This window comes from Podarcis melisellensis, assembly GCF_964234715.1.
Source record: "Podarcis melisellensis genome assembly, chromosome: 10".
NCBI classification, from domain to species: domain Eukaryota; kingdom Metazoa; phylum Chordata; class Lepidosauria; order Squamata; family Lacertidae; genus Podarcis; species Podarcis melisellensis.
Window position 1 is genome coordinate 59433270 of NC_138542.1, and position 24947 is coordinate 59458216.

Here is a 24947-nt window from a genome sequence, read left to right on the forward strand (position 1 = left end):
TGCCAAGTTGTTGTTGTTGTTTATTTATACCCCACCTATCTGGCTGGGTTTCCCCAGCCACTCTGGGCAGCTGCCAACAGAATAAAAACAGAATAAAATATCACACATTAAAAACTTCCCTAAACAGGGCTGCCTTCAGATGTCTTCTAAAAGTTAGGTAGTTGTTTATTTGCTTGACATCTAGTGGGAGGGCATTCCACAGGGTGGGCGCCACCACCAAAAAGGCCCTCTGCCTGGTTCCCTGTAACCTCACATCTCGCAGTGAAGGAACCGCCAGAAGGCCCTCAGCGTCCGGTCAGAACGATGGGGGTGGAGACGCTCCTTCAGGTATACTGGGCTGAGGCTGTTTAGGGCTTTAAAGATCAACACCAACACTTTGAATTGTGCTCGGAAACATACTGGGAGCCAATGTAGGTCTTTCAGGTTTTGGCAGCCACTTCCAGTCACCAGTCTAGCTGCCTAGTCTAGTTAAAATTATTCTGTCCATTTTTGCTTTTGATTCCACCGGTCACCGGCATATAACTTGCAGAAGGTTGACTAGAAGGATAAGTAACACTTGGGCTGAAAAATGTCCCCCAATCCCTAGTGTACACAAACACCACTTTTATTTTCAGGTACCCACAGAATCATCCAGGAGCAAGATTGTCAGAACATGTGAGATGCCATGTGCATTTCACATAAGTCTTATTTGGGTTTTCTTGAAGCCTATCTGTGTAGTGCAGGGAAGGAGAATTTGTGGCCTCCAGATCTTGTTGTACCACAACTCGCATTAGCCCCAGTGGTAAGGGATAATGGAAGGTGTAATCTAACATCATTTGGAGAGCCACAAGTTCTCCATTCTTGGTAAAGGGGCTACTGGCAGCGGCCCTATCCCACTGTGCCCCTGTGATTGGGAATTCTGATGGCACAGGGTTCCTGATCACAATGAGGAACAAGCACATTTAGTTGAATACACTTACAATTCTCCTTAAATTCTTCTTCCCACTCAGTGTAAGTAGGTGTGTGTGGAGGGGAAGCACACACATCACCACATGGATAGATTTTAGGAACATCTGAAGAGGGTCTATGTGCAGCACTGCTTTGCTATATCATCATCCTGTCTTTGACTACCATAAAGTCCCCTATTTGCTAGGGCTAGGCTGATGTCAGGCTTGCATTATATATTTTGTATTTTTATTTGAACCCCAAGATCCACCAAGCCTCGTGTGAAATAGATACACTAAAATGAAATAATACTGTAATAAAAATGTTGAACCCAGGAATTTGTTTTGAACTGGACTGAGTCCAGAAGATGGTGTATAGGCAATACGTGCAAAATAACATCCAAATGACATAATAAGTTCTTATTCCAGACTACCATTTGTATAGAAGGTGATAAATAATTTATGTTAACTGGAAGGTTTTATAATGCGAGGGGAGACATGTACATAACAAAGCTGTACCATTCAGTTGCAAATGAGTCTTTGAGCTTCAAACCTTGTGCAATTTTATTTTGTTAGTCAGTTTTTCCAGTATCTCGTTATTATGAGTCTGTCTGCTATGCTAGTAAAAGAGAACTTATTAGAGGTTTGAGCTGTAAGTTAATATTTTCTCCCATGAAAAGACTGAGCTGCATAGACTCTGGATATTTAGAGATGTTTTCTCCAGTAATTGCTTTTATTTTGGCAAATACTTCCTAATAACATAAAATGATAGTGATGATGATAGAATTGGACTGAGTCATAAGTCGTTCCGCCCAAAAGTATCCCCTCTCCTGCAACACAGTTCCTTCATGTCACCAGTATAATTTAGCAGGGGGTAGCATTTTTGTTGTTGAAGTAAGATCAGATTGAAATTACCCCGAGATCTACCAGTAGATAATTCTGCCCACCGCTGTGCTAGAAGACAGCAATTATATTATTCATCCTGACTCCTGTGTGGCTATACACCTCTCTGGCCCCTACCGACCAACCTTTGCAGAATGAGAGGCCACGCTCAACAGAAGAAAATGGATGCCCCTGGTTTACATTATCACTTACCCCAGATGGAGAAGGTGTGTCAAAAGTCTCAACTTCTGGTGCCCTCGCCCTCTGAAGGGCATTCAGCAGTTGTAATACTAACGGCATAGCCCTATGTATGTGTACTCAGAAGTAAGTTCCACTGAGTCAAATCTGGCTTATTCCCAGTTAAATGTATATAGGATTGCAGAGTCAATTAGTTACTTTAAGCAGAGTTTGCAATCTAGTGTCTGTACCTTTAAATTGATGAGTTGAGTTTCTAGACACCAGATTTTTTTTAAAAAATATCCAGGTACTTGGCAACCTTTACATTCTGCCCCATCTTATCCTATCTATTCCTTGTCTCCCCAAAAACAGTTTAGCACAAGGCCTGTTTACAAAGCATGGGAGACGTACTATAGAATGAATGTCACCAGTTGCCTAGCAACTACCCTATGCTGGTTCAGCTCTCTCCCTCTGGCCTAGTCCCAGGCTTGAGCCCTTTAGCCTCAGTGGACTATGAGAAGTGGAAGCCATTAGCACTGTTTTGCTGTTTATATGTTTGCATCCGTTTTTTATGATACTGCTTTATTGTTGCTCTGAGTCTTTTAAAATATTAAAAGAGTTTAAAGTAAATATACCGCACCATAATACATATCTATATCGTTGAGACTGTGTGTGTGTGTGTTACTTCATTAACTACAGTACTTATATGACTGTTCACACACATACTTGTGACAAACTAGAAACACGGGGGAGTTGCTATATTCTAGATAAACACAGTCTTTATCTATGGCTGTTTCTTCGTTGTTTTAATTCACTGTATTAATTCATTTTTCTGTATTAATTCACAGGATGTATTTTTGATACTGGTGCAGGTTATCAAAACAGCCTTGTCTATAGGAGGAATGTGGACTCCAAAACTAACTTAACTGGCTCCATAATTGCTTCTGGGCCCAATTCCAAGTGCTGATAAACCTTACATAAACCCAATTCCAAGTGCATTTGAAACCTTACATGACCTGGGGTGGAAGATACCTTAAGAACTGCCTTTGCACATATGAAACCTACTTTCTCACTTAGTCTTCAGCTGAGTCCCAAGCTGTCCTTCTGCCTTTTCAGAGAGGCCATAGGCCCAGCCATAGCTCTGGCATACAGCAGGTTACAGGTTCAATCCCTGGCATTTATATGTAAGACTGGGAAAGACCCCCATCTACAACCATACAGTAGCACTGCCAGAAAATTCTGAGCTAGATGGAGCTAAGAATGGTCTGACTCAGTAAGAGGCAGCTTCATATATGTTCTTCTCAGGTTAGATGGGTGTGTATGTGGGGAAGGGCCACTGAAGTCAGGCTTTGAAATTCTCTTTCCCAGGATGCTCATTTGGCCCCCTGACTCTTGGTCTCTTGCTGTTCTGTAAAAACTTTTATTTCAGGGGGTTTGCAGATGAGGTAGAGGTTACTTGCAGCTGATACGTGTTTTGCTCATGATGCTGATTTTATTTCTCTTCTTTTTGTATGTTTTATGGCGGGTTTTGGGTTGCATTTTTTTTTTTTTAGGTGAAGCTGATATTTCTGGCAAGATGTTTTGAAATGTAGAAGCAGGAGAAGTATGTTATAAACACAAAACCATTGCCTCATGGTGGGGTGCATTTTGATTTGAATGTATAGAGCATGGGGAGGCAAACTAAGGCCAGGGGCCGGATCCGGCCCAATCACCTTCTAAATCCGGCCCGCAGACGGTCTGGGAATCAGTGTGTTTTTACATGAGTAGAATGTGTCCTTTTATTTAAAATGCATCCCTGGGTTATTTGTGGGGCATAGGAATTCAAAAGATATAGTCCGGCCCCCCCAAAAGGTCTGAGGGACAGTGGACCGGCCCCCTGCTGAAAAAGTTTGCTGACCCCTGGTATAGAGCTCCTTGCACACTTTACTGCAGAAGAGAACATTAAAGAAGTGAGAAAGTAATGTTTGTATTTCAAATTTTATGATGGCAGCAAGGGATGCAGCTGTAAGGAAAAGGATTATGTGCCACAGTGTGAAGGGCCTTCCCTATAGTTTGTGATGTATCTATCTTAATACCTGCAGATCTTTCCCCTTTATGTGTTATGTGTTTAGAAGGTTATCCCAGAGCTTCTGTTTGGATCACTAGGCTTTTTATGACAGAAAAGGGAGAGGAAAGAGGAGACAGGGAAGGATTGTAGCAAAAGTTAATTTTTATTCATAGAAGTTTGTGTGTTTCAAATCTTGCCTTAGGCACTCTCATGAAAAGAGTGTAAAAGCTGACAATACTAAATAAAAGGGGATTCCATATACTTCTAATAGCATTGATGGTTCATCATGCAAGTTTAATTTTTCAAATTAGCAACTAAAGCAGGCCTAATGCGAACTTATTTCCATACTGGCTCAAGTTGAATTGGGAAGCACCATAGCTCAGTGGTAGAGAACATGCTTTGAATTTAGAATTCCTGGCATCTTCACATAAAAACATCAGATGGCAGGTGATGGGCAAGACCTCCCATCAACCGCAGTATACAATACTGGGCTAGATGGACAAATAGTCTTGACCTGGTATAAGGCAGATTCTTCTGGTTTTGCAACTGGCCCACACTCAGAATCCGAATCCATGGCTTGGGTTGGGTTTGCAAACTGCGTTTTGAGGTGGGCTTAGCAAACTGTGGTTTGGCATGTTGTCTGAATTCACTAACTATAGTTGTGGCTCTATCTTTCGAAGCCCCTGTTCCATGGAGGTGGCTGTAAGCTTATAAAGCTGAGAGGAAATAAATGAAAGCTAGCAAGCTGGGCTACTTGCCTATCTTATATAGGGCATGCTGGTTCTTCCTGCCTAAGTGTAGAACCTTACGTTGAAATTCATTTTGTTAGTTTTGGACCAATTCCCAAGTCTGTTATGTGTGAAACAGACATAACAAGGATGGAGGAAACTGTGGCCCTCCATATGTTACTGGACTCCAGCTCCCATCATCCTTGACCACAGACCATGCTGAGTGGGGATCACGGGAGAGAGTCCAGCAACATTTGGAGGATCACATTTCCCCCCATCTCTGGTATAGGCAATACTGAGCCAGATAATCTGGAAGAATATTCTGACAGTAAGAGTTGTTTGACAGTGTGGACTCCCCTTCCTTGGAGGTTTTTGAAGCACAGGTTGGATGGCTATCTCTCATGGATGCTTTAGTTGAGATTCCTGCATTGCAGGGGGTTGGGCAAGATGACCCTTGGGATCACATCCAACTCTACAATCAATTCTATGATCTGATTTATCATAGGATGCTGTCTATGGTCTATCTGGATACAGACAGTTTTAAGCAACATGCTGAGGATCTTTAATATGATTGCGGATGCAAAGGAGATAACGTACCACATTCTACTATGTGCACAACAGAGGTACACACTGTCAATGTTTATCATGAAACTCAGCAAGTCTAGTGCTAAGTGCATAGTATTTAATCCACACCGATTGTTAGCTGAATATTCAGATGAAGCGAAGGAAGAAAGGATCTGGCTTTATTGCTGGTTTCTGTACAACTTGGCAAAGCAATGCTATTTATTCAAGGTGCAAACTACTTTACCATCCAGAACCAAAGGTGTTTTAGGAGTTCAGTGTTCTCAAGGCCTCCTATGTGCCTTTTATTGCTATTACTTTCAGTGACAAGGAGACACAACAAAGAGAAAATATTTCCAGAGTTCATTTAATTAGTTTGCAAATTTGCAAAGAAAAACTAGGAGTATGAAATTCTCCCACTGTCTCGAGAGTGAGCTGAACCAATAATATTTTAAAGAAACCCCTTCCAAAGCAGACTACTGCCAAAACCAGTTCATTCCTGAACTCCGGCAGCCTTGCCATGTTTGAGAAATAGAAAGTGTTGCCACTGTGATAAAATTTTTATCTGTTTTGTAGAATAAAGGTGGGTCAACAGATTCAGAACAGAAGCAACATTAGAAATATACCACAAGCAAGAGGCCTACACATCATTCTCATTGATCAGGTATTAATAAAATACAGTGGATGCATATTTATTTCTGTGGGATATTCTTAAAGCTGAAAATAAACCCCTGGAAACTTTTTTGATATGGATTTAACAGTTTGCGTTCTCTTTGACCTGTCTCCATGTTCCAGCTCTTTAGTAGTATGAAAGGAGGGCTTGTGCACTGGAAGGATTGTGTATGTGTGTACATGTGCATGCACAAACATTGTTGTGTACTTTGTGCACAAATCCACACTTGGCTTGCATGAAAAACCCCAGTTTTAGAGGAACAGCTCATTAGGTATCAATAGTGGAAGACAAGTTTGGCTCCCTTAGTGCAGTGCTTTACTTCTCTCAATAGCAGTGAATGGCTCTTACATACTTATTTAGAATTAAGGGGGCTCACTCAGGGAACACCGAGGAAGAGGTCAAATCTGCTCCACACCTTTGATGGAGTTCAGGGTTAGCCAACACAGTGTCTTCCTGATATTGTTAAAACTCTAACCCCCAATAGCCCCAGCCAGCATGACCATTGGTCAAAAATACTGCGAGTCGTAGTGCAACAATATCTGGATTGTACCACGTTTGCTATCCTTGCTCCATTTATTTAGAATCAAGATTGTCCCTTTCTGTATAGTTACATACTAGGTTCTGTTTCTCAGTATGAGGGCTAGAGCATGAGCAGCTATCACTACCTTCTCCTGTAAGAAACTTGCTGAGCTTGTGAGGTAATAGGATGTTCATAAACATTCTGATTTGTTTAGAAGAATGTTGTTAGCAACAATGAGAATATTAGCAGCAATGCACTTTAGCAGAAAAGAGAGAGATAGTTACCGTAGGAAAAAACCTCTCAATCTTGGGCCTTGATGACAGGAAAATACATGTGTTGTTGGCAGCAGGCAAGGGACCTAAAGACATGATATTGGGAAGCAGGGTGCAAGGCGTCGAAGAGAACAGGGACAGAGGCTGAATTTTATATATTGATTTGAAATCACTGGACAAATTTTTGGCTGCTGGTCAAAGTTCTCATTTTTCCTCTAAGAAGAACCAATGTATTACTTTAAGGCATCTTATTGCCTCGGGACTCCATGCATACTATAGAACCATAAACTGGAAATGCAAGCTCTGAATTATGTTAAGCAAATCCTTGTCCTGCCAAATCTTACTCTAAAGTATATTTTTCTTAGCACTAGCCAACACTTAATTTCAATCTAATGGACCGACTGCAGAAACTCCATCTCCAGGAAGTCTTCATCCCCCACCTCTTTAGGCTTGAATCAAAGGAGATAAACAATGGAGTAGAAAAGAAAAACTCAGAAACCTTTGAAACCTCAGAAAGATTGTTTGGAATTTATTCCCTTTTTAACGTGAAGAGGTAACATTTGCACAAAAACGTATTGTTTTCACAGCAACAAGAGTTCCAAAGTTACAGAATTTGAACACAAATGCACACTCTGCACCACCACAGTAAGGCCAAGAAAACAAAAATAAAAAAGGGTACAAGATCTCAAGTTTGAGATGTGAGGCTTTTCAGAGCACATTTCCCATTCTTCCCTGAGCCACAGCTTAAATCTCAAAGCAGGGGATGTTTTTCCCCTTGGATTTTGCATTTCAAAATAGGGGGCATTTAAGCACACCCCAGTTTAATTGCTGGGAGGGGGAAAAACAAAACCCGTTTCTTACGAGATTTAAGGTATTTTTCGCTGACACACAAGTAATATTGCATTCTGTTTAAGAAAATACTCAGAATAACTCACATCATCCCTCAAGAAATGCATATATATACAAATAACAATACAAGTCACTATGATCTACAAGGTTTGAGAAGGGATGAAAGGACAAAGAGAAAGGAATTTCATCTCTCCCAGGAAAAAAGTGTTCTCAACAGGATTTTATGGTGGATCCCCAACAATTGTATAAATTTTACATTTCATTTCTTCCCTGTAGCTATTCAAAAGTGATGTTCACTTTGAAAGCACATAACACTGCATTTTCCTATGTGCATCGTTTCCCCTTGATGCACCATGTCCAGACTCCTCATTTTGCTGCCTGCTCATGTGCCCTGTGGTTGGACACATTCTTCCCTCCACATCAATCCCACCATAAAAACCTAGTAAGAACACTGAAGGGGAATGCAACGGGGTCTAGGAACAGTCTCTCAAGAAAGCTTCCGGGCTGAGCTCTGGAAGGCTATTTTCCACAGGGTAGGGACACTATCTTCAGCCATTCAACATGCATGCTTAACAGTAACCTTCCAGCTACACGGGACCTTTGATTTCATACTAAAAGTGATTCCATACATTATGGTAGTTCAGTGCAGGCCACAAGAAATGCAACCATACACTGGTATTCTGTACAGGAGATGACTAAACCGCTTCTGGCACAGCAGAACACTGTGTCGGAAGCCAGAGCGCATGGAAACACTGTTTACAGACTACACAATAGAGCCAATCTATTATTGTGCAATTAATGCTGATTAGGGTCTCTTGTGGAGCAGCCATCAAACTCCAGGTGGCTGCTTTAATATATAAAATAATCCTAACCTCTTTGAAGAGACAGACCTTGCTTGGGTCTCTCTGCACATAATGTGGCATAAATCCTGGAGTCCCACTGTTCTACCCAGCTTCAGGTCCACAGTAACATTTAGAAAAAGAACTGTATCCTTATACCTACTTGTTCAGAATCCACCGCACACAGTTTTGATTGGCCTGCAGAGTTTTTTAAAAAATGGTTGCTATCTTGCTGCAGTGGACACAGTAAAAACTAAGCAACATTTCAAAAAACATTTCAAAAAAACTTCTCAAATGCTGCCTTCATTGTGCAAGGTTACCAAGACCGTCTCTAGACTTCCTAAAAAGTATTCTGTCACAGGTGGAAAATTGTATCACATCAGCCCAAATGTTTGCTAACCTACGATTAATTCTGTAAAGAACATGTTCCGTTAAAACAGAAATTGGTGCTGTTTGAGTACTGGCAGAGTTCATGCCAAATTTGGGGCAAGTGAATTTTGCAGCATTACCTATCAAGTGCATTTTAAACCAGGGTGACAGCTAATAATAATTTAAGGAACTATATTAACTGAGATCAAGTTTAGTACAATTTATAGTTTGTAAAGCATATGCTGAATCAAAAAAAATACTTATACACTAGTTATTATGTCAAAAAACAAAGAATTATATTCATTCAGATCATGGTTTGTTGAGACTAAAGGTAGTATTCTAATATTTTAAAATTTGTGTCCGGGAGACATTATATAATCTTATTAAATTACATATATACGGACATTCTTCACTGATTCTATACTGCAAGTATGTTCTTGTAACATTACCATTAGCACAATTTAACACAGAGCTTAACCATGCTTATACTGAATCATGGCCCACAGAAATATGTCTTAACTTCTCCCTGTGCAATTAAATGGCAATTCCTGCTTCTCATTGGTATACATTGGATGAACCAATGCAGTTTCAGGATTCAACAATAAGTTTGTTACAACCAACAATATAATTTCTGTTGTTTTTTTAAACAAAATTATTCAGTGCTCTATTGAGGAAAGGGACAAATTTACTGATACACCTTTTTAAGTAAGAAAGAAGAATCTGCCAAAATGGCATCAAAGGGAATAGAAGATGCAGCTCCTCTAATCACTGATAAAAGAAGAGCATAGAGCACCTCTAATCACTGATCAAAGATTACACCCTCTTTCCCTCTTCCTGTGTTTTAAAAACAAATACACAAGCAAATTCAGCTTGCATTCTGCAGATATGGGTGCATGCTACTAGAAACCCATCAAAAGCTCCTTCAAGTATATGAAAGAGCAACTGAAGTCCTACAACCCAACTTTCTGTCCATGTGAAATGCTGCAAATTCCATAGTGGAGTGCTGGCCTCCACTAAAAACAGCAACTATGTGTTCCAAGATTTGACTGTTAGTCTGAAAAAAGGTCATATTTAAGTCCTAGTATTTCATGATTACTTGCCACATTCCAGCCACCTCACTATAGTGCAATTAGCTTACTTCACTGGAATATACCGTTAAGGACAGATATACTCCACTGATAATACTATTTACTTCCCCTCTTTCAAAGGAGGATATTAGTACAAATTCTCTCAATTTCCTATATTTCTTTTCTTTTCTTTTTTAAAATTAGAATGCTTTTGACTATGTGTGTAACATTCCAGTGACCTAGCTCGTGGTGAATTACCTTAATTTCATTACCCCTAAAAGTTATTGAGTGAAAACCAACCGCCTTTATATAAAATTGTAAGGGCAAAATGCAAAGAGACTGTTCCAAGCCCACTGGACCCACAGGAGGATTAATACATTCAAAAATATTTTACAGACATTTACAACGAAGTGCAGAAAGAACAATACTTCCGTGTTAAAAAAAAAAAGACATGTATAAAAAATGACACTCACTGTAAAACATTCCAAAATACAAGAGACATACAACTATTACAGAATACAACCATTGAAAAGCAAGGGATTTTTTTCCACCCCCACTCCTTTTATTGGCACCAGCAGCAATTGTGTCACAAAGGCAAATGCAGAGAGTGCTTGACACAAAATCCCAGGAAGACAGTACAAGAAAAAGGCGTAATACAGAGTTTGCCAGAAGCATGCCAGAGTTCAGCACAAGAAAGCGCCTGTCACAGCTTTCACCACCCCTGCACCAGCAGAAAGGGTTGCACGTTTGGGAGACAGTGTGCAAGAAGTGTAACCGGATAGCAGCAAACATCAAAAGCTAACTCACTTAAAGCACTCACATGTGCCACACACACTCCTGGGCAGACCAGGAGGTGGACATCAAGAGAAGATTTGGTCTATCCTAATGGCTAAATACTGAGCTTTGAGATCAGTTAATTTCCCTCTTTGTAACAGAATAGGGGAAGTCACAAAACACCTATAATGCAAGAGCCACACATGCCAGAGAGCGAAATTATCTCACAATAAAAATTGCTTATTGTTTCCTGACCATTATTCTAATGCCTCAGTACAGAAGAGCTCTCTTCTCTACTATTCAAGTTCGCCAACAAGTAGGGAAGGGAGGCGCATAAAATTTCATAGTAACCAAGCAAATACTGATTGCAGATTTGTTTGAAACATGCAAATAGAGTAAGCACAGCTCCACTAGCATGCATTTACCTATTCCACGGGAACCAAGGGTCAGCTTGGAATGGGCAGCTGACCATGAACACAGGCCAATGGGAGGTGCAGATTTCTATTCGTTCCAAGACTGCACTTCTCCGCTTCCCCCACTACCATCCAATTACATTCTATTAAAATCACATTTCCCCCCTTTTCAAATCACCATCATTTTCCACATTATGAAATGCCAATCTCTGCATGAATTCAAGTGTCCGAAACATGCAGTTAATAGAATTATATCTCTACCTCAATGGCAATTCAGAGTTTGCATGAGGACAGACCAGCCTCGTAGAGGACTGCCAAAGTCTGAAACTTCTCTGATTAGGATACTTCAGCTGGAATTTAGGGACTGAAACGTTTTTTATCAGCTCTGAACACATAAAATGCTGGCTTCTGATTATCTGAAATATTTCCCCCCAGCACTGTCTTTAACTATTATAATAGTTCATGGTGCTTATATAACACAAAGGTCAGAATTAATTATTCAATTCATTATTGCTGGATTCTACTTTGTAGTGATTACAATATCTATAGACACATAAATAGGTATATGTAAACAAAGACACATGAAAGAGTCCTGATCTTAAACTTTAAACATATAGAGATTCCTCTAGCAGCCTCCTATGAAAATACACATTAATTTCCCATATTCTTTGAGTGATTAGCAAACTTATACATTCAAGTTAATTTTGAACTCAGCAGAGAGCCAAAAATTATCTGCTTTTTGCCCTGACCAGCAGGGAACTAGAACTAAAAGTTAGATGGCTTACAGGGAATGTAGGACAGGTTTCACTACAATATTAGGCCAAGAATAATTATTGCTAAACTGAAATTAACAAGGTAAAGAGCTGGTGAAATATGCTAGACCAAGTTGGCAACTCCAACTGCAATCAACTTCTGCAAGATTGTCAGTCTCATGACAACAGAGGCAGAAGCTCAACACAAGCAGTATTCAGAGCCTGAACTCTTAAAAGTTATCTGAACAACCACATCCAATCTCTGATCAAGCAATTTAATCAGTGCAAAATTCCAGAACTCTGTTTCCACAGCCAAATGACTCCTATCCAATAGTTACAAGAAGCTGTGTTTTCACATTTGAAAGACTTGCTTAATACAAAATGTTTTTCAGAGCTTACTTAAATATTAAATCTCTTTCATTTTGCTTCAGGGTGGGAAATGCCACACAAATACAGAAACTGTACAATGCTATTGAGTGCACACAACTAAAAATAAATAAATGAAAAAACATATCTTGAATGATCCTTCAATTGGATTTTTTCATACTATTTAGAAACGTTTAGCCAATGGAAGGGTAACAGTTTAGTTCCTACGCACGACTACGGCTATATAATTTAATTCTACATAAAAAAATAAAATCTAAATCTGTTTGGCTTGGAAGATTCCGCAACTAGAATCCAGTCTGGCCTCTTATCAAGTGCTATTCAAATTTAATCACCAAAAGGTCAAAGTAAAAGTCCGTCCAAACAAGAGTTTGTGGCACAAATTGAGTCTATCGCTCTCTCTCACACAGAGACAGGAATCAAGTTTAAGATTAACCAGAATGCCCTCAACAGCATACAGCTTGGTTTGTCAGCCCCAGTCCAGAACAGCAAAGCATATATTTTGGGAGAAATTTCCACAACCTGCCAACACCAAGATCACCCAGAGTTAAAGGCTGTGAAAGACAACAAGGAATGTATAGCAGGCATGGTTCAAAACGTATCAACAAGGTTTTGATGTTTTGCTATTCAGACACCATGTTGGTGAGAACTAGAAGATAGTTTTGCAGGTGAACACAGAAATCCAGTCAATGGACTTCTTCATAACATGCTAATGCTATATTTAATTCACTCAGCAATGTAGATTTTGCAGACTAAGGGTTGCATCCAGCTACGTTCTACTCAGAGTAGACCTGATGAAATTAATTAAGCTAAGTTAGTCGTGTCCATTAATTTCAATTGGTCTGTTCTGGGTATGACTAGCAATTTTTAATTTATTTGAACCTACCCAAGAAATCTTGAACTGGGTATCTGTGTTTACCTGGACAGCATTCAGAACAGCAGCTTTGTCTTACAAACCATAATGTAATCCCACCACCACATAACCCCTAATTTCCTCCTGCACACATGTTACACAGCGTTACAAAAGTTGTTATTACTGTATTAATATCCTAGTGCTGATAAAAACTCCCCCATTATCTGCACAAGAACCTCTGACTGGACATAGATAAAGGGGACTCCAAAAGCCATCAGCTGGCACATGAAAAAGGAGTCCAAAGGATTTTGGGCTACATGTTGCCCAACTGAGGAAACTGTGTTTTGCAGGAGCTGGCTTGCCACCCTAACTCTGTCAAAGAGGTGGAGCGAGTACTGCATCACCCTGCCAAACAAGGAAGCAGAGCTACCTGGAGTCCTCTCTGACGAAGTTGAGATGGAGTTTGCACGTCCTGCACCGTCAGCCGCCATGTTGTCCTGCTGGATCCCTTTGCTGTCCTGAGGGGGAAACAGGCAAGGAAGGATGCAGTTATTACATTTATGTAATTTAAAAGTGAGCAAATGCAAACAGACAAAAGGTGGTTTTATGGTTTTAGATCCAGGAGAAACAATAACCTTAGTTTATTCAGGCATATTCCAGATCTGGACACACATTCTCAGTATATCTTTGTTATTTATCTAACTGCTTCTTCAAGTAAAGCCATATGGAGGGCATGTCTGGGGGTAGCTGATTTTAACAAAAAATAATAGTATCACACGTATCGTTTTTCCATAGTATTGCCTTGAAGAACTACTTGCCATAAAACCAACTGCCAAAAAATTAACTGCATAAGTAAAATTAATTCATGTTACTTTGTAAATGTAATCATTGTCCAGTAGATCAGCTATTACATATATTCTCAAGGCAGGATTTACTTTAATGCATATCCATGTTTTAATTATTAAATTCCCACTCTTTGGGTATGAGTACTTTTCAATAGTCCCCTGATAAAAAGAACCTATTTTTATTATCCAACACCATAAATTGGATTTTGGATAGACAGAAGTAAATATGAATGGAGACGTGCCTATTTGCACACCACTGGCACAGCTTTTCATCTTCCCTCTCCAGACACACTGCTGTCTTGGTTTTGGTAAGCCAACAAATTTATAAAAACAACAACTGATAAAAAGTTTCCATTATGTGTTCTGTTTAAGAGTTTACAGCTAATAAAGGCACGCAAGATCAATGCACCTAGGATTCAGAAAGATTCTGCAACACTGCTCTCCCCCTTCTAAACAACCCAAAGCCACTTCCCAACATAAAATGGCAAAGCAATCTTATCTGGGAAATGCAAGGAAACAGCCTACCTTTCCTGACAGAGGGCCCACTGCCGGTCTCTTCCTCTGTGCATAACCTGAAAGTCTGTAACAGTAGTGAGGCTTGCAGTAGAATTTTCCTGCAAATAGAGCAAGGGGAAAATGGTAATGAGAAAGACAAAAACTACAGTCTGGTAATGCTGTGCAATGCCACAGTTCCTCTGTATCTCCTCTGCCCTGTCACATACAAAATACATGGAGACAATTATGCCTCAAAGATTTCATTCACGTTAATTTCCTCCTTTCCTGAAAACAAATGGATTTTCCATAGGGTGCCTGACAGCCATTTACCCAGCACCCAACCAATAGCCAGAACATCCCAGGGGAACTTGCGTGGTATCACACACAAAGCAGCACTGTATGAGGAACAAAGGCTGCATCACATGGAAATCTGGCAGAAGTGCTGTGGAAAAGGCAAGAATGAATGCAAAGAGGAAAGGGCTGGGCATTAACTCCAAACAGACCACTGCTTACCAAGAATTGACCAATCCAAACAGAAATCTATGTACCATGGTCACCCAGGTGATTTCTAACTACAAATATTCAAACGTTATCATCTCACAGATGCAAATAGCCTGTGGTATGGTGCTGCAAGAACTTCCAATGTGTTGCTGAACATTCTAAACAGTATTCAAGGAGAGCCCTGTTTACATGAAGCTGCAGTTGTCTAGCCATGAGTGCAAATACAAGAGTAATGGCTTCCCACTCTGAGTTTTCCATAATCTCTGGCAGCACACAAAATCCTGAGCATGGAGAGGAGTTCAACTCCCAGTTCAACCAGCTTCAGACTGCAGTATTTACAATGTGCGTTTTAGTTTCTACAAATACCTCTTGCACAATAATAATTTTGGATGATGTATCTGAAGTGGGCCAAACAGTGATGTAATAATTTCCTGATCATACTAAAGATATATGGAATCCTGAAGGTTATTTCTAAGTCAAAGGGCTGAATCCAATAAAAGTCATGTTGTGATCTCAATGATTTCTGCTTGCACAATGGAACTCCCTCTCCTTCTGCTCCCTGAGTTCCCGCCCCCCCAAAAAACCTATCACAGAAGCCTGTGGGAACCCCCAGAGAAGATTTGGTTATGGGGACACAAGTGGGGGGAAGGAGGAGGAGGAGGGGAAGTTATGTTATGCAAGTAGAAGTCACCTGCACAACAATTTTGCTGAATGCAACCCATCAGATGAAGCTCTTGCCCATCCCCTCCTAAGGCAAAGGTAAATTTCACTTACCATCCACCAGGTCATAGGCATAAGAGGACAAGCGCAGGGTTGTAGCACAGTATTCACATTTGAAGCAGCTGCGGTGGAAGAATTTGCCTTCAGCACTCAGCCTTTCCATCACGTAGACACGCTTGTGGCAGAAGTAGCAGACATCACTGCCTCCCACATTCGGAGGGAATTCTTTTTTTAAGGAACCCTAAAGCAGCAACAAGGAAAGGTCTAGACTGAGTCACAAGCTTACTGTTACTTCCACTGTCGTGCCATATGTATTCATTAGATTGTTTTGGAATCCTTCAATGGGAAACGGAGGACGTTTCAGCAAAAACACTAAGCAGGCACCTATGGATAATTCCAAGGCCCCAACATGAGGAAGAAAAGGTCAGCCAAGGAACACCCTCCGTAAGGTGTCGCATCCAACCACCTGAAAATAAAGAGTCTGGCAGAATATGGGAGAACTGAAGGATCTAAAAATTCTTTAATTCTCTCAGCTTTAGCTTTCCCACACATCCTGCCTCTAAAATGGGAATAATGATGACATACCTCACAAAGTTGATGAGAGACACCAAGTGTACACAACTAACGAATTGTGGAAATGGTCACACAATTATGATAGTAATCCTCCTCCTCCCATATTACCACTGAAGCTAGGCTCCAAACAACCACTGTCAAATGATATCTCCACACATTTACTCCAAAGACACCAAGGCTTTCAGCAACAGATCTTTTGTGTACTATCCATTTTCTTTATAGCAAGAATTCAAGAACCCACAAGGGCAAGTGGAGGAACAGGCAAGGGAGTGCTTACATCAGCTACCTTTAACTAAACACTGAGGGAAAACTAAAGGCTCCATATTACTGAGGATCTAAGGAAGAGCTGTCTAACTTCTAATCACAAATACTCATCACCTTCTGAACATCATTCTCTTACCAGTTCCTTCTTGTCTAGAAGGGTTTTGGGTTGGTCTTTCCTTTGAAGCTGATTGGCTATTTGCTCAGCCAATGAGCTCACGCCACCTGTATACATCTTTATATACTTCTACCAGATGAAGGTAATGAGGGTGGGGGGGAGGTAAGATGGATGGGGAAAATGAGGGAAAAGAGAAACAGTATAAATTCAGGATGAAAACTACGAAAGAAAAAAATGGCAAAAAAGGTGCAGAAAGGGCTGAAACCATGCCAAGACAGTGGACAACACAAGCGTGTGTGGCACCAGCAAAACAAGTGATCTCAGCAACCACTGGTGTGGGCAGCACTAAATAAAATTATTAGCAGTTTGTAATCAGCCACTCTAAGACCCTGGGTCAGAGACTTTCTTTTGCCAGAGAGTCGTCGGAGATGAAAGGTGTTTCTAACCCCATCTCCAACAAGGGTTTCCCATAAGAGCTGCCATGTTCTTTCCAAAGACCATGCTTATCTCTAGATTGGCAGCTGAACATAGTCCTGCCATAGGGTCAGATCTAGTCCCTGCTGGTTGTTGACCCCCTCCCCCAAACGGAAACCCCAACAATAGGTGACTAAGAGTGCTATGGGTTCAGGGATGAGGTAGCATGGATTACCCATATTGGGATATCATGGCTATTTATGATATCCAAAATCAGACTGGGGAATTACATAGTCTGGGGAAAGGGTATCTGGAGGAGAAGTTAAAAGGGAAAGAGGGGTGTAATAAATTTGCATGCTCAGATATATGTTCTTTCTTGCAGGGCTGCAAAAATTCTAGTGTCTATAGCCACTGTGTGTTTCTTCATCCCGGTCTCCCCGGTTGGATATTATGTCCACTATCTCTTTTCATACCCCATCTCAGGTCAGAGGCCAATGTGCAGATACTGTAGTTTCAAAACCAAGCAAGCCTTTTTCTCGCCCACATCCAGCTTATGAAGAATGCTGGAGAACCTGAAAGCTTGCTCATTATTTTGTTATATCTTGGATGGCCTTAAAAGGGTATTTCCTTGCTATGGAAGTTGCGAGGGGAGTGTCTTATGGCCCAACATGGCTGCCTTTGCTTATTTTTATTTAAACAACATGATTGGTTTCAACTGTTATTTAAGCAGCAAACCGTATAGCACAAAAAGATAACTAGATAGGATTGTGTTTCAGAAATATATTGGGGGGGAGCACAAGCCATTAAGTTTACAGAACCTTAGATACTGAGATTCTTCACACACAGTCCCACCTAGCAAGTCATATAACTGCACCCCCCCAATTCTCCCTTAGGTTTATGGGGAGAGGAAAATGGATGAGGGTTGCCTGGCCTCTCAGCAAGGAAGCAGAATATTAAATTCAGCTCAAGAACCTTTGACAGTTTGCCCTTTTCAAAAACAACAGATATTCCGCTTATTATAAGCCAATGCACTTTGTACAGAAGAACAGAGAGTAAAATCAGCAAGTCCTTCTATTTACCTAAGTAGATACATTATTAACAACTAATGGGCCTTTCTGTTGGAAGAATAGACCTGAGGGATCAGAAGACTGGTCAGGCGGAGGGCCTGAAGTCAACAGGACTCTCAACTGATACGGTATTTCAAATTGCAGCTACTTGCTGATAGATCTACACATTTTGAAAGATCCATAACCCCATGAGTCTGTGTAAATTCTCATGACTTCTTTTAAAGGTAAAGGGACCCCTGACCATTAGGTCCAGTCGTGGCCTACTCTGGGGTTGCGGCGTTCATCTCGCTTTATTGGCCGAGGGAGCCGGGTCATGTGGCCAGCATGACTTCTGGTGAACCAGAGCAGCGCACAGAAACGCCGTTTACGTTCCCGCCGGAGCGGTACCTATTTATCTACTTGCACTTTGATGTGCTTTCGAACTGCTAGGTGGGCAGGAGCAGGGACCGAGCAACGGGAGCTCACCCCGTCGCGGGGATTCGAACCGCTGACCTTCTGATCAGCAAGTCCTAGGCTCTGTGGTTTAACCCACAGCGCCACCCGCGTCCATGACTGCTTTTAGACCCAGGCAAAAACATTTCTCTTCAACCAGGCCTTCTGTTAAACAATCTATGGCCTTTTAAAGGTGGTGTGTGTGTTGTTGTTTTTATTATGATTGTGTTATGCATTTTGTGTTTTTATGTTGTAAACTGTGATCTCCGTATGATGTGTGATATATAAATTTAATTTAAAAATGAACAAGTCATTAAAAAAGCAATCTGAGCCATTGACCACCACATCTTATAACACCAGTGAATTCCATAAGTTTATTACATATTGTGTGAAAAAAACGCTTTATTTCATCTGCTACTGACAATTTCATTAAGTGAGTTCTAGTTTTATGAGAGGGCAAACATTCCCACATTTTCCCCGCATCATGTATTATTGATGGCACAGGTGTTGGGGTATATTTCAGCAGGTAGTGCATTCCACATCTGTATAGGTATTCTACCAGCTTCTGAAGGCACACTTGTTTACACAGGCATTCCTTTCATCTCTTGACCCAAGTCTCCTGTTTTAATTGCTGTGGGGTTTTAATGCGATAGTTTTATTCCATATTTTAATCACATCTTTCTATTTTAACATTTTAATGGGATGGATTTATTGTGTATTTCAATTATGGTGCGTTCTTCATTATTCTGTATTTCAACAAGGTTGTGCAACTGGTTTTAATGTTTTGTAAACCACTTTGATGCCATGTAGACATTGAAAAGTATATAATCATCTTATAACCCTATATTGTGTCTCCTTTAGTATTTCTTTTCTAAATTAAAAGGCCCCAAACATACAAGCCTTGCCTGGAATGCCCTCCCAACTTCTTGACTGGTATTTTGGTGTCTGTTCTGCACCACTTATCCATCTCTGCAATATTGGAATTTGTCTTTCCACAGCTGCTGCACCAAGTTTTGACTGAGCTCTCCACCGCAGCTCCAAGTTGTCATTCTTGGACAGTCTCAGCCAGTTTAGACTCAATCAGCATTGGAATGTTTTGTTCCAATGTATATCACTTTACACTTATTAGCACATTTTTTTGCCCCTTCACCTCATTTGGAGATGTTCTTTTGGAACTCTTCACAGTCTGCTCAGGTTTTCATCATGCTTTATAAATTGGTGCCATCTGCAAAGTTGGCTTTCACTGATCACTTCCAGATCATTTGTGGGCAAGTTACACAGTCTTATTGTCTCTAAGACAGCCTCTTCTATTTTTTTTCTTTTGTGTGTGGACTGTGTGCAAAACAAATCTCTTCAGATACAGACTTCCTCATAGACTGTCCCAATACAGATCTTTGGGGGATTCCATGACCTATTTCCAACAATTGTGAGAATTTTTAGCCTTTATTCTACAAGCATTTATTCATCTTGTAGATGTTCAATGGCCACAGAAAATCCAGTGCTAGAAACAGCTGTTAAGAGACAGACAACACAGTGAATCCCACTCTTGGCAACAATGAAGCCTTATTGGGGGATCCTTAGTAGTCAGAAATGGCCGTTTGACACAATGGTCCAGTTCCAACATCACCATGGTTTGGTGGTCAGTAGCAGTCTGCATTATTCCACTTCCCTTCCCCGCATAGCAAAAGATATACTGGGAAGCCATGGTTAAACTAGCAGGTCATAATTACTGCTAGCCTAATTTTGTTTTCATTTGCGTGACTCAAACCACAATTTGAACTTGGCTTTAATTGCCAACTTGAGAACGAATTATAGTGAGAAGTGATTATGGCAGCACCTGTTCAAAACATTATAATAAAACCAAGATATAGCTACGGAGGAAATGAAAGTGAAGTGAAGAAGCCCAAGGAAGATGCAGGAGAAAGCAGAGGAAGAAGCATTTCAGTCCACAAAGGACTCCTGATGATCAAACTATGGCTTGGTGATTCGGACCCAACACACCTCCCAACAGGGTGAGTGCGTTCCAGGGTATGCCTTTACTTATCTGAAGGCAGAACAAGCCAGTTCTGGATGAGACATACAATATTCTTTGTGAAATGTTTGCTCTCTCTCCTACCAGACAATCAGTAACTCCGAGGTGTAAAGGATATGCACCATTTCCAAATTCACAAGCCTTGGAATAACCAGGATAGAGAGGAATCCCAAGCCTTTCTGCAGGCACACAGGCTAAGCTCAGCCACACCCAAGGCAAAGAGAACTTATTAGCCTAGCTTTATCCAGTGCGGCATTCTCAAGTGGCAGGAGATGGAATAGGCCAAAGATGTGCAACCGGGTGCAGCCTCAAGCCCCACACCATGCTACCTGTCTGAGGGAGTCAGAGGAGGGAGAAGAAGGGCGACTGGAAGAGCGGAGGTTGCGGGAGAGCTCCCACTGCTCAACAACAGATCGACGAGATCGCTCAATCTCTGGCTACAAAATAAAGATGAGAAAGTCAGAAGACGGCATTTTAAAATAGATAGGAGCTTTTGGGAAGGGGCGGGTGAGACAGGCAGCAGAGATCTTGTAGCTTGCAAGTGACGTAGGAAAACTGTGGGCATGCTCTACTACTTTTAAACTCCCCAGCCAAAGTTCAGAACATTGATATTTGGGGGGAGGGAATGGTGGAACACCAAATCCATGTACTAATTTCAGCTGTGAATGACCTTCCTGATGCTTGTCTTTCAAGTTTTAGAAATGAGTGGATTTATAAAGAACTGTGGGCTAGATGTATCCTGAATAAAATACGAGGAATTCTATTCCAATCATGAAGCAATACCAAAAATTCCTAGTGAGAAGGTTGAAAAGAAACAACTTTCTAAAATTTCTGCATGGTAAGAGAGACTGCAAGACTGTTAAGCAAGACACATGTCAAAATGCATGTGCTTGCATTCAATAGTCTCTTTTTACCCCATCAGTATTTTGTTTGGCAAAATGAATAAAAGCAATTGATATTAGACCTTCCAGAGTTTAACGAGATGAAATACATTATAACAGCCCACACAGGGTCAGAAAATAAATTCTGATCAGCAACTGATGATATATGATTGAATATTGGCACTGACATACATGTTTAAAAATTAGAGCACATATAGAAAGAATGTGTATATTGCTTAAAGAAATAAACAAGTTTTCAAAGCCCATTTGGTTTATATATAAAGGCTGTTCTGAGGTTAGTTAACTTCCTGGTTTCATTTGTTTTGGGTTACTCTTCAGCAAGTTAATTTTATGGAACCTTGCTTCTGAAACCTAGTTACGTACTGCAGACCCTCTTCTTCTCCAGACTGGCTAAGCAATGCTCCACCAACACTTCTTGAATCTAGCGGAGTCTTTCTATACAGATTCTACCCTACTCTATGGAAGTGCAAACTCTCAAAAGCCCCTTTAAGTTAGGAGCTTCCTCCCCACATATGCCACACATCTTTTATTAGTGCTAGACGCATCTATGCAAGATTAAGTGTTGATTCAGCAAGCAGGAACAGTAAGTTAACAGGAAAGACGGAATAATGAGTTTGGATGTTGTTCTTTTACCCTAGAGTGCTTGAAAGTGTTCTGCTACAATGTGATAGTGTACTCATCAGCCATTAAAACAGGACATCTGATGCCAGCCATGTTACAGCCCAAGCAACCTTTCATTTCCCATTCTACGGAACGGCAAGCAGACACAAAGCGCCAGACAGACAGGAAGGCAGTCACCTGATGCCTGGTTGCTGGCCTTTGCTCCAGGAGGGCAGCCAGCTGGCTTGCCCTCTGCTCAATGGTAAGCGTGCGCTCTGGCACACGGTCATCTGAAAAGAACTGGTGAGGTCTCTGCAGAATAATGAGTGAGGGAAAATGAACAAGAGAGCACAGGGGAAAAAATATTCATGGAAAAAGCATGGCTGTAGGAAAAGTAACAAAGCTGAAAATAAGGTCAGAGGCAGTTAATTAAATGCTTGTGCATTAAAAAAAAAGTGGGACACAGGGGTAAGGAGGGGAACAAGAGCTCAAAATCCTCTGGATGAAGGTTGCACACACACCCACACACACACACACACACCGCAGATGTGACATACATACAGCACAAACCATTTACGGTAGCCGAATCCAAATTAGGTCTACTCTGGAAGTCACTGATTTAAATAGGTTTACTGCTCAGGAAGCATGCAGAGGGGCTGTGACCTTTGGAAGCTGTGGTTTATGAATCCTACAGCAGCAGGAAAAGGAGCCAAGATTGTGCCGCCAAAGTAGCATCATAGTTTAGTTGCAGTGAAATACAGGTGTGTCACAGGGATCTGGAGGTAGGGAGTGAATAGAGGCAGGGAAGCCAGGCAGATGCAATATTGACACAGGGACAAAACCTCTGGGTTTTCCTTCCTCACTTCCCTCGCTCCAACTTTTTAACCTGGTTGTTTTGGAGACTGGATGCAATACCAAGCTAGTGGTGAAGAGAAGGGTCATGGGAGGGAAACAATGGCAAAGGCATAATTCTCTGAGGGGCTAGTGATGTTTAACACAAAATTCTCAGCATCCTCAAAACTGTATTGTGTAGGGTTCCTTTTCAAAATTATTTACTGTGATGAGCAGCTTTTAGAAATATATTGATCAGGCAGACTGCAGCATCGATCCATGCCTTTATTATGTCAATTCATTCTCTTTCCTTGTATGTTCTACATTGGTCCAAGCTTATTCCAGTTAATTTAGTTTTGTATGCTTTTGTGGAGGGATGCTTAGCTTAAAAATGCTTCTATCCTAGCTACTACTACTACTACTATTATTATTATTATTATTATTATTATTATTATTATTATTATTATTATTATTGTTGTTGTTGTTGTTGTTGTTATTATTATTAAAAATACTCCACCCATCGGGCTGGGTTTCCCCAGCCACTCTGGACAGTTTCCAGCCCACAAAAAACCACGATAAAACGCCAAACAACAACAACTTCCCAATAGAGGGCTGCCTTCAGATGTCTTCTAAAAGTTGTGTAGTTCTTTATCTCCTTGACATCGGATGGAAGGGTGTTCCACAGGGACGAACAATAGTTTTATTATTTACAAAAAGAACTAACAAAGAACTGGTTCCTGCATTGTCTTGTTTTCCTCTTTCTGCCCCATCCCTTTTTCATTTTGTGTCATTCCTTTTAAAGTGTGAGCCTGAGGGCTAGGACTGTCTAGCTTTTTATTGATCTGTAAGCTGCTCTGGGAGCTTTTTTGGCTGAAGAATGAGGTAATAATGATTCGGATAGATGGATAGATATTTTCCGACACATCAGCAGGCCCTTTCTACTCCACTATAGTAACTCCTATTATAGAGAAAAATAGGGAATGCCAAATTCAAAGTGCTAATATGTGCCCAACAGGAAAAAACAAAACATACTGCATGATGCTCAAAAGTGATCAAAAGCCTGTCAAGCAAGTAATTCTGCAAAGGCCACACAGACACAAAACCACTATTTTTACGAAGCATTTTCAGTAGAGCCTGGCTATTAGTATTATGCTGGCATATGAATAGCTCTCCAGCCTTCTCTCACCCACCCCCAGCTTGCACAACATTCTCCCAAGAGTGCACACACCCTCTTCATGCTGCTTTTGCTCATGCTATTTTACCCGCTGCTGTCTGGGACTCTGCTCTCCAGCTGGTTCTCCATGAGGTTCCCTGTTTGCCTGCAGGCAAAATAATGACCTTGACAAATCCCACATACACACTCACAGAAAGATAGCATCATTCAGTTAGGAGTCACCCTACAAGAGAAACATTAAAACCACAGTCCTGGAAAAGCCATAGGAGGTTTGCAAAGATCATGTGGCTGCTGTGAAGAAAGAGGTTTTGTGCAGAGCAGTTCAAAAGAATACTTTATACAAACTGTGTTAGTAAATGGTGACAACAGCAATAAATATCCACACAGTGATACACGTGGTGGTGGCAGAAGAAGGAACTGCTCCCAAGAAACCATAAATTGTTCCTTGGAAAATCCTAGTTTAGTTTTAAAAGTAATAAGAAGAATAAACTTTAGAGAACTTTAGAGGCAAAGTGAGATATGTCCATTGAGCTTAAGTAATCACCAAGTCTGTTTTTAATTCAAAGGTTATTTTGAAGAGCCTGGGCTCCCCTCAACGTGAACAAGAAACAAGGCTCCCTGGCCTGCGAAATCCACAGTGGTATCCTACGATAAGACAGACTGTAATCTTCCCTGCCCCAAGAATGCAGATACCTGGAGGCAGCTTTGATTATCCTCTATACACACAGGTATAGTTTTATAAAAAATGTAGCTCCCAGAAACTCACAAACCTGCTCATACTTCATAAGACAAAATAGGGGTGTGTGTGTGTCCTGCAACTTTCTAGTTTTGTGAGTCAATGCAACTATATATGAAATATAAAACACCATAAAAACAAATAGTTTACAAGACTGAGTGGT

The 24947-nt window shown here is 40.8% G+C and overlaps 1 protein-coding gene and 1 long non-coding RNA gene across 6 annotated transcripts in view; one reads left to right on the plus strand and one right to left on the minus strand.

Annotated features, from left to right (window-relative positions):
* MICAL3 (microtubule associated monooxygenase, calponin and LIM domain containing 3) overlaps positions 1 to 24947 on the minus strand; it is a 205268-nt gene that overhangs the window by 59329 nt on the left and 120992 nt on the right. For all 4 annotated transcript variants that reach the window (XM_081926663.1, XM_081926665.1, XM_081926664.1 and 1 more), the window contains 7 exons: positions 24137 to 24193; positions 22242 to 22355; positions 20871 to 20978; positions 16618 to 16725; positions 15699 to 15885; positions 14454 to 14542; positions 13514 to 13601 (listed from right to left, as the gene is read on the minus strand). In XM_081926663.1, coding sequence (XP_081782789.1) covers positions 13514 to 13601; positions 14454 to 14542; positions 15699 to 15885; positions 16618 to 16725; positions 20871 to 20978; positions 22242 to 22355; positions 24137 to 24193 — 751 coding nt within the window. The remainder of the gene's footprint in view (positions 1 to 13513; positions 13602 to 14453; positions 14543 to 15698; positions 15886 to 16617; positions 16726 to 20870; positions 20979 to 22241; positions 22356 to 24136; positions 24194 to 24947) is intronic.
* Positions 2479 to 24853, plus strand: LOC309378905. Of its 2 annotated transcripts, none has more exons than XR_014172276.1 (3): positions 2479 to 3166; positions 5895 to 5982; positions 24615 to 24853. It is a non-coding gene; the product is annotated as an uncharacterized lncRNA (long non-coding RNA). The 2 variants fall into 2 exon arrangements; XR_014172277.1 differs by lacking the exon at positions 2479 to 3166 and adding an exon at positions 5180 to 5380.